Source organism: Suncus etruscus, chromosome 8 (assembly GCF_024139225.1).
Source record: "Suncus etruscus isolate mSunEtr1 chromosome 8, mSunEtr1.pri.cur, whole genome shotgun sequence".
NCBI classification, from domain to species: Eukaryota; Metazoa; Chordata; class Mammalia; order Eulipotyphla; family Soricidae; genus Suncus; species Suncus etruscus.
In genome coordinates, this window is record NC_064855.1 from 8,391,692 (window position 1) to 8,410,789 (window position 19,098).

At 32.9% G+C, this 19,098-nt stretch overlaps 1 protein-coding gene across 1 annotated transcript in view; it reads right to left on the bottom strand.

The window, feature by feature from the left end:
• CNTN5 (contactin 5) overlaps window positions 1–18,021 on the bottom strand; it is a 636,787-nt gene extending 618,766 nt beyond the window's left edge. Inside the window, exon 1 of the mRNA XM_049778604.1 lies at window positions 17,904–18,021. Coding sequence (XP_049634561.1) covers window positions 17,904–17,976 — 73 coding nt within the window. The 5' untranslated portion in view covers window positions 17,977–18,021. The remainder of the gene's footprint in view (window positions 1–17,903) is intronic.
• Between the last annotated feature and the right edge of the window lie 1,077 nt (window positions 18,022–19,098).

Consider the following 19,098-nt stretch of genomic DNA (forward strand, 5'->3'; position numbering starts at 1 on the left):
GAAGAGCTGCAGTGTGTCAGATGGGCACTGGGAATACTAGAAAAATTATCTGCATTATCAAAAGGCTAGAATAATTCATGCCATATTTCATTTATTTAGGAACATAGCCACACCAGAGCTCAAATAATAAACAACTCACTTCTGACAGTAGAAGAACACTTATTAGAATATTGTAAATGAAATGAAAGGATTAGCAAGGCCATTCAGTATATCCCTAGCTTAAACAGTAGAATACTGTTATATCTTTCTAAAAAATTTGTTTTCTTTTTTCAATATGTTCCCTCAGGGAATCTAGAAGAGATAAAAATCCACAAAATTTTACTCAGAAGGCCTAAAGGCAGGTCTGTTTTATATCACTTTCTACAAAAACAATAGAAATTTTGAAAAATTACCTATTAAAATAATATTTTCTAACTTATAAAATATTAATTATATCATAACATGGTGCTAAGTGCATAGATCTTATTAAATTCTCTTATTTTATATAAGACAAACTGCTATTATATTAATAACAAATAATCAAGAGTTAAAGTAATTGAGAATTTTATGCATATCAATATTTTAGAGCAATGAAGTAAGATCAATTTCCAGCTAAATTTCTTAGCAAAGTTCAAACTTCTACCTCTCAAATCTCTTAGCTTTATCCCGATGGTCTAATTTAGATGCCCACTGTGTCATCATGCCACACTTCTGAATACAGCTTCATGGCCAGCCTCTGTCATAACCACTCACACAGATTGCCTTATTTGGTTACTAGAGTGGCTCATTTGAAATGCAGAGTGAATCATATTTGTAAAATCCCTCAAGAGCACCTTGTGGGTCTCTCAAGAGGAGCAATTCTCTCAAGTGTAAATGCCTATCTCTGCCATGGCTCAGTTAATTCCTTCTCAAGGCTCTCACTTCCAGAATATTATTTTTATGAATTTCACTAACTTCTTAAACATGCCTGATTCTATTATGCTGGAAAATGAAGACATCTCTCTATAAAAAAAAAAGTTAGAGGGTTTTTTCAAATTGCATCACTTTATTCACTTCCACAAAATATTTACACCCTCATAAAAATTGTGCATAGTATTTAAATATCAACTGGTATTTAATCATAGCTTGTTTAACAAAGAGAAACTGGCAAAGACCAAATGTTGTGCTCTCCTACTCTGATTTCTCCCCTTTCCTCTGACCAAATTTCACTTGAGAATCTTGAATTACCTATAGTCAAGGAGGCTTATATGAAAACATTTGGAAAATACTGTGTATACTTCAGTGGGCTAAATATGCTAAATATAGGTTAGATCAACTAAAATTAGCATATCATGCTAATCCTATAATTACTTGAATATTTCAGGAAAATAAGAATTTATTGCTGCTGTATACTATGATATTTAAATAAGTCAATATTGCATATTGGCATTTCTGAGCTTTGCAAATAAATTTAGTTTAAACCAGATAATTAAAAATAAACATAATTATAATATTGAGATCATAATATATAAGATGTTTATGAACATTGCATAATTCATAAATTTCAAATGATGTATTCCATGTCCTTTTCCCATTAAGTACTATGAAATGTTTTAGACAATGTGATATTCACAAATATAAAATATCCAGACACTATTTTTATAAGTGTGATAAACTTGAAGTTGATATATCTTTGTATAAAGCATATTGTAAAAATGCTCTCATTTAGTTTTTTGATGTGTGAGTAACAGGACTTTTCCTTCACTTAGATAATAAAATAGAAGATAGGCTTGGTTTCTAAATAGAGAAGAAAGCAAAAGCAAATTCTAGAAGAAACTAATAGTCACAACTGTGAGGGAACTTACTCCTAATACTTGTGATGGTAATTTGTCATCTCTTATTTTTTTTTTGTTTGTTCGTTTGTTGATTTTTGGGCCACACCCTGCAGCACACAGATGTTACTCTTGGCTCTGTGCTCAGAAATTGTTTCTGGCTGGGGGGACCATATGGGATGCCAGGATCAAACCCACGTCCTTCTTGAGTCAGCTGCATTCAAGGTCTTACCACTGTGCTACTCCGGCCCCTCACCTTTGTCATTTCTATACAGTGCTGTGAATGTAGGGAAAGTATGAAAAGCGTGCATTCAATGGTCACACAATTCTGGAACTGTGAAGTCACTGAAAATAGGGGGAAAGACTATGAAATGCACAGTGAACTTAAAGCCACTAGGTTTAGAGCAATGTGACCAAATGAGAGGTCACATTATTTATTGTGGTACCACTTTTATAACATTTAGTCAAGGCACACACACTATATCATTTTATTTAATATAGGATTAATGCGAATGTTTCAGATGAGAACCCTAAAAGTAACCCAAAGGAAAAAGAAGAACAAATAATGCCCTTTCAACTGCACTGATAGTCTTCCCTCCCCCTGCACTGATAGTCTTAACATACATCTCTATGCCTGAAATAGCCAATTTAAAAAGTGAAATACGTTAGCTATGATAGACATAACCAATAGCATAACAACTGTATCCAGATGGTCTTTCCAATGTTTTTACATCATTCTTCAGCAAGGAGGAGGGCTCTCTGACAACACAAGAGTTTCCTCAAAGAATATTCAGATCTAGTCCTATCCTGCTTACACAGTACTTACATAGCTATAAACTCAATCCTAACATTGTGAAGAATTTGGAATTTTCTAGTTTCATTGTATGCAGGACAATAAATTCTCAATCAGAACTGAATATTTCTTCATTTATGGTATTTGTACCATCACTTTCATTTTTAGATCTCAATTTCCTAGGCAGGAGCAAAGTCTATTTGATCAGAGTAAAAATAAGTATTATAACTAAGCAGTAAATTCTAATCAAGTTCTAGCTATAGTAGATAATTAAGTCTATATTTTTGAATTAAATTTATTTTCCGCTGGGGATCTGAGCTTCCTTGGCAAATGCCTAGCCTATTTGGCAAGAGAACAAAGAGATGGCTGTATATTTTGGGCAGATAGCATCCATAACACTAATCACTATGTTTCCAAATTAGATTTATATAGTACTTAAGAATATAGAATGTTGCAATTATTTTGGGTAAATTAATGAGGGAAAGAAAATGGTAAATTGAAGAAAAATCGGGAATAATTGCTATTCTATTTCTACTTGTTTTACTATATTTTATTTAGAAAATACTGAACCGTACTCAGTTATGTATATAAACTCTAATAAACATAATAACTCATTTTAAAGGGCAAGTTAAATAAGATACAAGAATGAGAAAATTCTTTGAAAACAACTATATTTTTATTGGAGGTTGTTACAGGAAATCAACCCAATAACTGCAGAAATTTGAAAGAAAAGTTGTCTTAATTCTTTAAGTTTGCGTGCTATTTAAATTTACAAAATTGAGTCAATAAGTATCTTTTTTGTTACTTGTAAGAAAATATATACAAAACAGTATAGCAAATTTTGTTTTGTCTAGTACCAATATACATCTAATAACTGTTGTAAAAAGTTAAAATGAGACTTTCTGTATTGGTTTCAAAGAAAGCCAAAGAAAAATAAGCTAGACTAAATACTGCATTATTCCATTGGAATGTAGTGATTTACTTACTATATTGGAGCTTCAAACCACTTTAGTCCCTATGTGGTGAGTATATGGGAAAAATTGGGAAGCCAGAGAGAATATTTTATAAGAAGGAATGAAAATGGCTATGGGTACTTAAGCTGTTTACAAAGGAAGAAATAATATTAGGAGCTTATTTTATGAACATTTTCACTTTTTAGCCAGAGTATACATAACTGAGAAATGAGGGTTTAGATAACTAGATGCCAGGGACAGCAGAATGTGAGACTAAGACTGGGTAAATCATTTCATTTCCACTAAAATAAACCAAAGGAACATACTTTTCTTAATCAGATTGGACTACTTTCATGCAAACCATCTCTAACAGTAAGGCTTAAAAACATAAATTTGTCAGAGTACTGGGCAGACAACAGTTGACACAGGCATCTTAGGGCAGTTTAGGAGCTGAACACCTACTTACTATGAATGATGATGAACTCTGTTCCTACAAATAAGGCTTCTGCTTTCAAAATATACCAGGCATTATAATCATTACCACTTCTTGATATTATCAGGTAAATAATATATTTTCTAAATTTAATAGCCTTACCCTCTCTATTTTTCAAATTGGAGGAGACAGACTTATTTGATTAAAATGGGAGTTACATCAAAAAAAAGGTCAAATGACTGAAAATTATGAAAAACTTTGTAACTGTGTATTTTACAGTGATTCAACTAAATAATTTATAAAAATATTTTAATGATGAATTAGAGGAAAATGATAAAAGATATTCTTACCACTAACTTACCAGGCTTTCTACATAAAAGAGGTTGTTCTTAGAGAAGAAAATAATACAATATAATATTAGTAATTTAATTGCCTAAGTAAGTTTTGTATTCTTTTAACCATTTAATAAAATCCTTGGAGGTAGAGGGGATGGTAGGGGAGGGGGAAAAAAAACTTGGAGGTGCCGGAGCGATGGCACAGAGCTGTAAGGCGTCTGCTTTGCCAGTGCTAACCTAGGACAGACTGAGGTTCAATCCCCTAGCGTTCCATATGGTCTCCCAAGCCAGGAGTGATTTCTGAGCACATAATCAGGAATAACCCCTGAGCATCCTTGAGTGTGGCTCAAACCCCCCCCCAAAAAGCAAAACAAACAAAAACAAATAAATAAATAAAATCCTTGGAAATCATCCTAGAAAACTTTATCACATATTTTCTCTACACAATCCTCATATACAATTTTACATTTTCTTACCATAGATAGAAATTTTTGAGAATTCATTACAAAGTGAACGTTTTTTTTTTTTTTGGACCGTACCTGTTTGATGCTCAGGGATTACTCCTGGCTATGTGCTCAGAAATCATCCCTAGCTTGCAGAGACCAAATGGGATGCGGGGGGATAGAGCCACAGTCTGTCCTAGGCTAGCTCTTGCAAGGCAGACACCTTACCTCTAGCACCACCTCTCCAGCTCCAAAATGAAAATTCTTTAAAAGAAAGTATACCGTCATTAAATTTAAATTTTGGCCCACATCTAGTGTTGCTCGATGCTTATTTCTGGTTCTGCACTCAAGAGTCACTCCTGGTAAACTAGGGAGACCAAAGGTGATAAGCTGGGGATTAAACTTGGATAGGTAGAGTACAAGGCAAGCCTCTACCTGATATACTATTAATGTAGGCCCACTATATTCTTTTGACTAATACTTCTTTTGACTAATGTTTCTTATATGAACCATAATGCTTTTGCAATCCCTCATTAGAATTATCATTTGATGATTCAACTTTATTGTAAGCAGTATATGATTGCTATAATTGCAACCTGTTTACCTATTCACCTTTGATGTTCACTAGGATTATTTATCGTTTTAGGTATCCTAAATACACTTATTTATTATACTTTATTATATATTATTATGTTTATAATAGATTTATTTATATATTTTCTTAAACATATACCTATGGACGCATAAACACTTATATACACATCTACATAGCAATTCTTAAAGAGTGATATTAAGGAACATAAGGTCACATTGATCACACAGGCTGAATATATTACTATAGAAGGTAATTTTATATCAACTGTTTACTGATGGAAGAGAGATTACCAGCATAATAGAGTATGTCTTTCAATAAGCTTCAGTAAAATAATCTTTTAAACATTATCATTATATTTATTTAATTCTTATATTTACATTCAATTATGTATACAGGCAGCTCTTCCTATTATGACTATGCCAAAAGTATGAGGAAATAAATATCTTTGCTCAGGTATAATAGTTAATTGGTGGATTATTTGAGAATATAAGTTTCACAACAGACTTATCTCCTTTAATGCATAAATATCTCTCTGTATCTTGCTTCATTCATCTATCTTACACATTATTAGGATTGATCTTAAACAGAAGATGACTGAAAAAAATAACTCCCTCTGAAAGCACATTCTACAAGAAAGTAAACTCCCCTTTCCTCAGCCCCTCCAGATGGCTCCAATCAGTCCTGCTGTCACTCCAAGTGTTCGATACCCTAAATGATCCATTACGCCACAGTGGAGCTATAATAAATAAAGGTTAAAAGATCATAAAAGCACGACCATATGCCCAAACATGTTGTGCGCACCTTGTCAGTGAAAATGTAATGACTGAGTCAGATTTGATGCCACTTGCCAAGAAACGAGATCAGATGGAGAGGAAGGGGATTCTGTCACATGCCAGCGAGGTGACAGCAAGCTCCTGTGGGAGAATCTAGTGATGCCAGTGCTGGACATTCTGTCTATCTTGCTGAAACATGACAGACTGTCATTGGACTATGGAGGAGTGTGGATAAGTTTATGGTTTTTTCTTTTTAATTTAATTGCTGTGAGATACACAGTTGCAAAGTTGCTGATAGTTGAGTTTCAGATGTGTAATGTCCTAGCACCCATCGTTCACAGCATCCACTTCCCACCAACAGAGTCCCCAGTCACCCTGTTATTCTCTTCCCCCACCCAGTTGGTGTTTCTTAGAGGTTTAGCACTAAATTCTACCAGGAGAGCAACCCTTTATTCAAGGCTTGGCTGAAATGCTGTCCTCTCCCGTAAGACTCGGTGTTTATGTGAGCACCTCATGGCACAGAGGACTTCCTACCATGGCGGTCCCTTCAGTGCTCACTGCATCTGTGCAATCCCAAGTGTAAGTATCCATTCTGTTTGTTTATTGTACTTGCTTTAGTGTACTTTATTGCACTTGCCCAGCACAAAAGAAACCCAATGATGTAAAGGCTTTTATTTGGCTATTTTACTTCTGTTGCTTAAGTGCTGAGCATGCTGTATATGTTGCTTAGCATCTACTGGGCATTGTACATACAAATTTTAGATATATCTTTTTAATATAATTTTTTAAAAAATACATGAAGGTAACTTAAAAACCTACCGGTCACATTGCTACCAATATAATAATATCAGTGCTACACAATAGAATATAGTTTATCTCAGGTTAAATACTTCCAAAAATGGAAAATATAATTTTCATATTATATGCATATTTAATATGAAGTACTTCCAGAAAAATGAAAAATACTTTTAATATTATTTGGATATTTCATATTAATATTATTGCTATTTAGAGGGAAAATGTTGAGATTTTAGATATCATGGATAATCCTGTAGGGTCAAGAAAATAGTCCTAACTTGGAAGACAAACCCACGGGTGGTGCTAGAACATGAGGGGACACAGTAACAACCAGTGCAAGTAGGGGTAGGAGTGCTTTGTGTTTGTTCACAAAAATCAAGTACATTGGGCAGGAGAGGTGGCACAGGGGTCAGGGGTCTGCCTTGCCCGTGCTGGCATAGGATGGACTGCAGTTCGCCTTCCCGGCGTCCCATATGGTTCCCTCCCTCAAGCCAGGAGCGATTTCTGAGCACATAGCCAGGAAGAGTAACCCCTGAGTGTCACTGAGTATGGCCCCCCAAAAAACAAACAACAACAAAAAAAAAGAAAAAAGAAAAATCAAGTAGGTTACAAGGGGAAAGCTGATTCAAATTATTTTTCTGAAAAGCATATGATAGGACAGTAAGTTTGGCACCTCTGGCTAGGGATAAGGAATATTAATAACAGCAGAAAATTTCTTTAAGATCATTGATTCATATCATATCATATTATCATATATCATATCATATTAAAAGTCAGTTTAATTTTCAAATGTGAAATGTACTATTCAAAAATTTCAATCATTGGTGGCAGTGAAGTAACACAAGTCAGGTACACACAACTTATCCCCTACACTATAGCTCTCTGGTTCTTTTTAATTTGACCTTTTATAGAAAAGAGAAGTGATTGTTTGTTGCATGTTAGCCTAGTCTTAAGAACAATATTTCTTACAATACTGTCTTTGTTATCTGAAAAGCCTCAAGCACAAAATAATAGGTAGTTTTGAAAGTATGTAACTGGTTTTACTATAATATTTATAAACTAATTTAAATTCTATTTCAATAATATGCATTTCAGAATTCTTTTCTAAAACTGTGTTTATCTTCATTTCTCATCCAGCTAACTAAGTAAAAGGTTGAATGAACTGCCCTTCCTTAAAATATTTACGAGAAGTTATCTGAAACTTTTACTATAATTTTCCTTCCAACTCCAAATTTTTTACTAAAAAGCTTTGTAAGTTTCCTCATTCAACTTTTAAATTAAAATTTTTAATAACTAAGCTAAGTGAATTCCTAAGCCCACCTAATGAATAAAAATAAACAATATACATACAAAATGACTTACAATATAATCTGTATACTAAGAATGTTTCTCATATCAACGTTAACATTATCTTCTTTCTAACCCTTTTTGTTCAATTTGGTTCTTAATTGTTTGTGTAAAGGACTTGAACAGAATTATGGTATAGAACAAAAATAGGCTTTCTTTCATAATATGTATAATGTAAGAGGGGTTATATAATATAAAGTAAGTATTTATTAATACTTTCTACAACTTTCTGACATGTGTCAACACATTGTACTGGACAAAGTTGTATTAGATGTAGTTTAAACAACTGAATGCATGGATCATATTTAGAATGTGATCACACAATAAAAAATAAAACTATTCTGCTAAACATTCTTTATAAAATTACATTTAGTATATCACTTGATACTTTATTGAGTTTATCTAGTTTGAGATAATAAATATAATTGAGTTCAAAATATTATTAAAGTATTTTTATTATATTTTCTCTAAATTACACTATAACTAATAGGTGATAAAATCTATGCATTGGATTGAAGATGGAAATGGATACAAATGGATACGTAAATTTTTAATAATTAGTAAATACTTTTAAAAAATAAAAAATATTACTAGCATTTTTTAGATCAGTCCTGCTCAATATGAATATATAAGAACCACTGCAAGTCACTTAAATTTTGAAAAATAGAAACACTAAAATTAAATTAAAAATAAATTCCATTGCCTAACATATCTATAATATCATTTGAATGTATATTCAAGTAAAGCTATGCTATCTTAATTTATATATAAAGACTTAGGCATCTATATTATATTTAACTTTCAAAATTTGTTTTAGTTTAGTCACATTTTATTGTGTGGTATTTTCTTTCACTGGATAAGACAACTTTAATTAAAATATATTCCAAAGGACCACATAGCTAGTACAAAGGGTAAGGTGTTTGCCTTACACATTAGTTCAATCCCTGGCAACCCATATGGTTTCTGAGCCCAGCCAGAAATAAACTGTAGAAATACCACATGTGTCCCCCAAATACACACACATATATTTGAGTTATTTAAAATATTTATTTCTAAGTAAGTTATATAGCCCAATGTTGTCTCCAGTATGTATTTATCTTTTCTACTATATCATTTCTAAGTTACTGGGGCTTATAGAATTATTTAATATGATTCTTCAATTTTCTTTTGTATGATAGCATAGGCAGACGTCACTCCTTTCCCAGAATATCCCTGTGTCTATTTCGAGAAGTCCAACTACCCTCTCACATTCAATTTTCAATCTGCTAGGAATACTTTTAAAGATTGCCATGTAATTAAAACCGAGGTTCTTGGAAATTCTAAGAGCAAAAGACAGGTCTTTATCACAGTCCTTACACATACCGAATGTTTTGTTTATGCTTATTTCCTAATCCTTGAATTCATTCTCAGTAGTTCAAACTTTCTAATATAATGGCATATTATATCACAGAAAAAAAAAACCTTTTGATTATGCCTCTTAAGTGAGAAACAGAGAGGAAAATAGAGACAGATAGAAAGAGATCAAGCACAAAGCTGATGAGTTGATGATTACTATATTTTTGTCCATCACACTGAATGTAGAGTGTTTTTTTCTTCTACCCAAAAAGACTATCAAGAAGATGATGGAGGATGATCTGTTATCATTAACTCTGTTGGAGTGTTATGAAGACACTAGGGAGAATTAAATGAACTGGAAAACTCAGGCTATGGAATAGTCTATGTACTCATCTTTATATTTCTATTCGACACATCATGAAATCTTAGAATAATATGGTTTGCTTTAATGACATATAAGCATAAAGGTAATTTTACCTTCTATATTTCAAATAAACCTTATATGCTTTAGTATGATACACAATCAGCTTAATATTAAAATGTATGTAAATAAAATGGCTATGTATTAGACAGATATAATAATATAATACATTTAAGAGCAACATAATTCAACATAGTAAATCATAATTCAAATAGTAAAAATATTGTCCATAGATTGTCTCTAAGCACTGCAGATTTCCACCATTCACACAATAGAAGTCAAGAATAAAGTTAGGATAAAGTAATGTAAGCAACTCCAAAAATTAAGTCTTTTAGTCTCATCATATTAGCCAGCATAGACTCCAAAGTCATATAGACATGGGTAATCAAAATAGTTTATTAAAAGATTAAAATATGATTTCTTTTTATTCTCATCTTCAAGTCATAAGTAAATTAGGCAGGGATAATTGCATGACAAATAAATGTAGCAAATTGCCTAATACATTTTATTGTAAAACCATGTGTTTTAATTCATACATTCAATCATACATAAAGGTTATTTCTCAACCTTTTTTTTTTTTTTTTTTTTTTTTTTGGTTTTTGGGCCACACCTGGCGATGCTCAGGGGTTCCTCCTGGCTGTCTGCTCAGAAATAGCTCCTGGCAGGCACGGGGGACCATATGGGACACCGGGATTCGAACCAACCACCTTTGGTCCTGGATCGGCTGCTTGCAAGGCAAACACCGCTGTGCTATCTCTCCGGGCCCTTCTCAACCTTTTTTACAGCATGATCCCTTCGAGTATTTCCTAGGTGTGTCTCCCAGTTCTACCAGTTGGTCCTTTCCCTTTGTCCTATGCTGTGTTCCCTGTTTAAGAAATTTTCACTTCTTGCTTGTGGATTTCAGAGCAGTGCAATGGGGTCCGAATGGCCCTTTTTTTGAGAAATGCTATTTTAAAAAACATTTGTAATCATAAAAAGAGAATCACAAACTAACCAAACTATTTGTACACTGCATGTGTACCATTAAAAACTAGAGAGTTTCATGATCTAGTATCTGTTCTATAAATTGATTTTTAAAATAAGTATAGATGCATTAATTTCCAGTTATAATAGAAGAAATCATGATTAAGTATATTTTAAGGCAAAAATAAATATTGCTTATGCTAAGTGAATTACATCATCCATGAAAACATTCAACATTTTGAAATCCAGATACTGCCTCTTAAAGTTTACTAAAGCAAAATCCGATCACTTGGAAACCATTTGCAGTATAACTTTACTGCTAATAGCATAATTAGTTAATTCACTACAAATTATTCGTATACGTTTTTACTTCCTGATTTTGACACATTAGCTCTGAGTGTGGTAGACCATCATTTACTGATTACTTAGAACCTATCCATCCATGATTGCCAACTCATTATATGCACATTTGAACTTTCTTCCTTAATCATCACCCAAAAATAAAGGCAAGTTAAAATCCATATTAGGAATTTACTTTCTAAGTCTACTTTCTTTATGTAACATCAAATTCTTCCATGTAATGATACATATTTATTTGACTAAATAGAGGGTTCTGGGCCGGAGAGATAGCATGGAGGAAAGGCATTTGCCTTGCATGCAGAAGGCCAGTGGTTTGAATCCTGGCATTCCATATGTTTCCCCTGAGCCTGCCAGGAGTGTTTTCTAAGCATACAGCCAGGAGTAACCACTGAGCACTGCCGGGTGTGACCTCAAAACCAAAAAATAGAGGGTTCATCTAAGTATAAGATTAGAGCACCAAAGGCAGGGGCTGGTTACCAAGGTCAAGAGTGCATGCCCTGATTTTTAAATCGTAAAATTTTATCCCTGCCACTGCATGGCTCGCCAGCACTGCCCAGTGTGGTTTGGATACAAAATGCCAAAGAACTGTGTGAATTTGTGTGTATAGATAGATCGCTTTATGTTCACTGTTTATTATTTGGTAACTTCTCATAAGGTCTCATTGTTCATTAAATCCCTTTTATCATAGAATTAACAGCTATGCAATCAATGTTTTATTTAACATATATACTTTTTAAATAATATTATTAAGCACCATAATTACTAACATGTTTGTAGTTGTTTCAGTCATAAAAAGAACACCTCCCCCCCCTTTACCAGTGCAATATTCCCACCACCAATGCCTCCTATCTCCCCTCCCCACCTCTTGCCTGTATTCAAGACAGGAGTTCTACTTCTCTCACTTATTACCATTGTCATGATAGTTGTTAGTGTAGTTATTTCTTTAACTGCACTCACCACTCTTTGTGGTAAGCTTCATATCGTGGGCCAGTTCTTCAAGCCCTCATCTCTATTGTCTCTGAGTATTATTACAATAATGCCTTTTATTTTTCTTAAAACCCATAAACTATTCTGTGACTATCTTCCTCTGACTTATTTTATTCAGCAAAATAGATTCTATGTCCATCCATGGACAGGAAAATTTCATGACTTCATCTCTCATGACTGCTGGGCTGGAGTGATAACACAGAGGCAAAGCATTTGCCTTGCATGCGACCAACCTAGGACGAATCCAGGTTTGATCCCAAGCATCTCATATGGTCCCCGAGCCTGCCAGGAGTGATTTCTGAGCGCAGAGGCAGTAATAATCCCTGTACACCACTGGGTGTGGCCCAAAAACAAAACAAAACAAACAAAACATCAATTTCTTGCAGTCTTCAAAATAAGGATTCACTTTCTTTTTTTTTTTTTAAACCCCCCCCCCCTAGGATTCACTTTCTTAAACTGATGGAAACTTGTGTTTCCAATAAAGGTGATGATTCATTTTAGACACAGGACATTTAAGAATTATTCAATTTTATGTGTCTTAAAATCACATCTTGCAATCTTTCATTTTTATAAAAATGACTTAAAATACTTAGAAAAAGTATTTTGTTTTAGAATTTTTAGGAAAAAGTGTCTACATTATTATGCACTATTATGTTCAAATGAAAAAAGATTAGAAGAATTTCAGACAAACATACTGTAAAGATAAAACCTCTCAAACAGATTTGTAGAATAGATTTCTAGAATACAAATTGCTAACTAAGCTCCCAGGTAATTGAGAGGCTAAGGATTTCCATACCCAGTGGCCCTCTGGTATTTCTCCTGGCTTTCCAGTCAGGGTCACTCTTGGCAGGTTTTGGGGATTAAAACAAAAAAGTAAAACCTGTGGGCAACAGGCAAGGCATCTCTTTATCAACTGAACTATCACTCTAATCCCAAAGTAGAAACTTTAAAATATTTAAACACCACTCCAAAAAGTCACTGTCTTTTTTTTTTCATAAAGAGTACTCCTAAAGCATTTAAAAATATAGAAAAGCCTAACACAATCTAAGTCACCATTTTTCTGTTTCTGTGAATTCTTTCCACAATAGAAAATGTCATCAGTATTTTGCGTATCTTTCCATTAGTGAAAGTGATTAAAAAAGATAACAACTAAAGAAACTGTAATGCCTTACAATTGAATTTCCCAAAGCAAGCTGGATCAACTGGATCTGTACAGATAAAGGATGCTGGAATGATCCAGGGGGGTAGATTAACTTTGGATGCAATTAGAGCACACTGTCTATATGCTAGCTTAACAAACAGATTTCCAGAAGGGTAGTGAGTAATTCCTTTTTACTAAAACGGGGATGGCAGGCCAATAACTTGGGAACCTTTACTTCTATCAGGCTAGCACTATAGAATCTAGAAAAAAGAAAATGTTTTACTAATTTACCCTTTAGGCTCAAATGAATATTTAGTTTCATTTCACAATCCTAGAAATTCTAACCTAAGATATTAATTCACCAAATGAAAAAGATGATATTGAAGACAATACCTTTGTGGCCAAGTTAAATCCTCCCCTCCCACTTTTATAGCAGAAAGAAAGAGATAGAGGCTATCATAAAAGTTAAAGATTTTTAAATTATATAAATTGTATATTGATTGATAAATCACTTATCTTCTGTTTTGGTTTATAAATATCAACATTTATGCAAACATTTTCTATAAAATATTAAAAATACCTGGTAAAAGACAAATACTACAATTAATAAAATTAAATATTTTTATAAATAGAAAAATAAGGAAAATATATAGTAAGCATCACAAAATTAAGCTTTTTATTACTGATAGAAAACTTTGAATGGAACTATTCAATATCTTTTTCTCAGAGTTAGAAAATATATATTCTCCTGCATTTAAATAAATTACACCAAAAGACTATTGTGGTTCCTTCAATTGCTATAAAATAATTTCCAATATTCAGCCAAAGTGATTTTTATGAAATTCTCACATTAACTTGTCAGTTTTATAGGGCATATAATTTGAAGGAGTTTTAGGTTTTAATTTTTCAGAAGTTAAATTGCTATTAAAATAGTCTTAAGAAAACTCAACATTATACTAGCAGTAAAAATTCTTGGTGTTGGCTTTCAGCCTGACTAAACTAATCAACCTCTTACTGAGTCATTCTTTCCATCTTTGAACTCTGCTGGATGAAGGCTAATAAAATTATTACAACATTAATCAAAATGATAATTGGTTAAAAAGGTAGAGTTCTATTCATAAACAAGTAGGTTTTAATTACAATTTCTATAGACCAAACATGCAAGTTGCTTTGAATTTTATTTCTGATAAACTTGTATATTGTAAATGTTATAACAAATAACAAATGCTATTGACATATACATAGTTGCAATACTGTATATAAAATTATTTTATCCTTTGAAATGTCGACTCTGTTCTAAGATCACTAAGTTAAAATTAAATATCTAATTTTGAAATTAGAAGAGCATCTCTAATTTTATATTTTTTGCTGTCTATAACTGCACTCGTTGATACTAATGATTGGTATCAACCCTTCCATTTACTATCCTTTGGTTCTGAGAATTCTGCACAATTTTCAAATCTATAAACTTGAGTCACCGATTCTCATCTCTAATGGAATAAAGCACTTTCCCTTGGACTGGGTCCAATGACAAACTAGATGGAATTGTGTAAGTCACTGAGTGAAACATTTCATTCTTAGAGGCTGAACTAATGACCCCTTTTAATATATGTTGCTTTTTATTATGGAAGGGATTTAGTTGACTGTGTCAAGATGAAACTGTCAGTGTCTCTGGATGTTTTTTGTAGTTGTAGTGACAGGTAGGTGTAACTACATGAATGAAATGGGACTTTATTTAAAGTGACATTTTCATCAGACTCATCAATTCTAATTCACTTATGTCTTTTTGGAATTCTCAGTCTGTCTCATTTATTTCAATTGCTTCCTATTCTACCAATATGCTTTTCAATTAGTTGAGCTGAGCTATAACAAGAGTGGCATAATGAGACTGAACAGCGTTCTGCCAAACCTGGGTTCTCTGGGTTCCCCATATATTCAAATACTCTACATCTTCAACTTGAGACCTCAATTTATTAAAGAGCTGACAAAAAGTCTCCTTCTTAAACTTTAGAGTTCTTTGAACTATGTGAATTTAATACAATTCTGCTGAAAATGAAAAAATTCAATAGTTCACAAGTGGCAAAGATATTTACTCCCTTCTATTTCCATCTGTTGATATGTCTACCATAAATTTAAATTGCCTATCCATCATCCATCTGGAAGTGAGCATTCGAAACAAAATCCTCTCACCTACAGCTGCTATGCTGAATTCCATTGTCTTTTTTTTGAAAATGTCAGAAAACCCATAAATAAACTGTTCTTAACATAACAAGATACAATTAAGGTGCCTACATATAATTTAGCTCCTATATTCACAGACGTAGCAGTAGAAAGTTAATGTAAAGTTTATTTTAAGATGCTCAGTTCTTTAGAGGTAAAGATAAAAAGTATAATATACAGGAAATAACACCTTCCAAGATGTGTACAAAAGACAGATTGCTACTGTAATTTTATATAAAAATTCTGAAATAACTTATGTTGTAACAGACTATTATAGAAAAATTTCCTGAAATCTACAAATGGACTTGTTTATAAGTATTAACTCCTTTCTGTGGTTTATGTTTATATTAATAGGTACTTTCTATTAATCTTTTTTCACCCTGTTTTTGAGTATATGAAAGAATGGGAAATACAAATTGTAATAAAATTTTATTTTAGTAAATTTCTCTTTACTATTATCTTTAGAATATTGTAAACTAGTTGTGTTTAGTAAGATTATCAAGATACCTTCTATTTAAAACACATATTTTGAGAAAATAAATTTCAAGCCTTTTCCATAAATTCATTAAAGAACACCTGGTATATTCAGTATCTCAATAAATGTGACAAAATAATTTGATTTTGTAGAATAAATGATGCTAGAATTGAGATATTTTTCCTGAAATGATAGTATGACCAACAGAAAGTAAAATTATGCTGGTGAAACTCTTACACATTCTAAAAAAATACTCTAAGGTTTAGTTGAAATATTTTTATTTTTGTAATTATAATAATTAAGAAACTTAAAGCATAGTGTAAAACAAGTAAAAATCTAATATTTTTAGGATTTTGATTCTTTTATTCTATTGGCACTGTAGCAGTGTATCTGTGGACTCAGAGAAGAGCTTGGTCAGTGACACTCCTGGGGTAGAACCTGGGTTTTAAGACAATTGAAACAAGTGGACACTTCTCTATCTGAAGTCTCTCTAGATCCCCTTACAACATTTTTAATCAATTTAATTAACCTGATTTAGTTAGAGGGAAGGTATATGGTAGCTTATAATATGTTATTGCCAATATTTCATAATTATTCATGAAATATGGTGAAGAATAAATAATTTTATGTCTAAATGGATTTACCTCCTCAATTGAATATCCAAAAATATGTCATAAGTAGAGCAAAATAGCATAGTATGCATGAAATAATATTTATTTCCCACTTAATCATTGTGTTAATATATATTGTAATATTTCACAAATTAATTTAAAAGAACACTTAATTAATTAAATTATGATCAATTTTATTAAAATAGATTTAACTACTATCAAATCTTTTCATTTTTTTGTGTTTTGTTTCGTTGTGTGCTGTGCTTAGAGAATCTATGGGGTGTTAAAATCTAGGTCAGCAGCATGTAAGATAAGCATCTTACTAGCTGCACTATTTCTCTGGTTTCTATCGAGTATTTTCAGTTAGTATATCTATACAAGAATGCTCAGTGTCTGAACAAAAAGCTGATTTTCTTTTTAAGATTCCCTACTTCTGTAGAGACCCCTCAGACTTTTTTTAAGTACCCATAACATTTGAACTATTTAAATAATTAAAATTAAAATAATTCAAATTCAGGTCTTACAAAAGACACCAAATTCATCTACATCTATGAACACATTATATGCTATTTAAAAAAGATACCACAAAATGACTTTATATCTAAGAATAGTCCCCTTACTTTTATAGCCCTTTTATGTAATCCATGAATTTTCCAGATTTACATAAAAATAAAAATACAATCACATGGGGCCGGAGAGGTGGCACTAGAGGTAAGGTGTCTGCCTTGCAAGCGCTATTCAAGGAAGTACCACAGTATGATCCCCCGGCATCCCATATGGTTCCCCCAAGACAGGGGCGATTACTGAGCGCTTAGCCAGGAGTAACCCCTGAGCATCAAATGGGTGTGGCCTGAAAAACCAAAAAAAAAATATACAATCACACAAAATAAAATTTTATTTTAGTAAATTTCTCTTTACTATTATCTTTAGAATATTGTAAACTAGTTGTGTTTAGTAAGATTATCAAGATACCTTCTATTTAAAACACATATTTTGAGAAAATAAATTTCAAGCTTTAACATGCTGAACTATTAAAGCACCACAGGAATGAAGCAAGAGTCTCTGCTTATTTCCTTTGGTCTTCCTCTCAATTTGACCTGGGTTAATAAAGATGAAATGTACCTACTTACTTGAACCTGAGTCCAGCTTTGGAACGCCAAAAAGGAAGAAGCTTCTATGAAGGTATCCTTTTGTAGTAGACATGCAAAAATGACTTGGGAGTAGATCCTCAGGTATAATCTTTGAAGGGTACCTAAAATAAAAGATGTATTCTATTAATTTAAAATGATCTATCTATCTCAAAATTTCATAATTTTTTTTCTTAACTAAAGGTAATTGTTGCTGCTGTTGTTTATTTTGGGTTTCTTTCCTGGGTCTACTCAGTGGTGCTGGAGGAGACTGAATATACCTGGTGGTGTGTGGGAGGCCATGTGATAACCTGGGGCTCTATATATATCTTGCATATGATCCACTCCTTGAAAAATCTCCCTGGAAGAATGTTTTATATCCATTTTTCATTTAGTTACACATAGAAATTTATGCTTCTAATTAATCTCAATAAATACTTAAAACAACTGTTTTCAAAGGGAGACACCTTAGAATTTCAGGAATTTAGGAACCATTTGTGAGGATAGTTGGCTCATAATTAAAAGCCTAGTGTTTCTACGCACATGTAAATAGTTTAACTTAGAGCCCAGTGGTGCTAGGGATAAAGCAAGGTCAGCTCGCTGTGCTCAGTGAAACACACGGTACATAGTTTGAGCCAGATTCTGAAAAGTAGATTGTGAGTACTAAAAAGAACCCAATGGTATAGTTCCATTCTGAAGGTTGACAAGTTCCAGACTAAGAACAATCAATGTATAGGTTCAAATATGAAGGCAAGAGGAGGAAGAAAATGATAAATCATCCAGATAAAGGGGTTCATTTACATTAGGAAGGGAATTATGTTTTATTATGCTTATAGATACTCATTATCTTCAGGAACCTCCTAGAGAGACCCAGAATAATGTTTGAACATATGAATGGCAGCCTCTTAACCCATTAAAGTTGATACACAAAATTATGCACCACACATCCCTTTAATCATACCAGATCTCAATTAGTTACATGTAATAACACTGTAAAACAGATATGGTTTTTTCTTTCTTTTCTTTTTTTTTGTTTATGTTTTTGTTTTTTGGGCCACACCCGGTGATGCTCAGGGTTTACTCTGGCTATGCGCTCAGAAGTCACTCCTGGCTTGGGGGACCATATGGGAGGCCCGGGGATCAAACCGCGATTCGTCCTAGGCTAGCACTGGCAAGGCAGACACCTTACCTCTAGCGC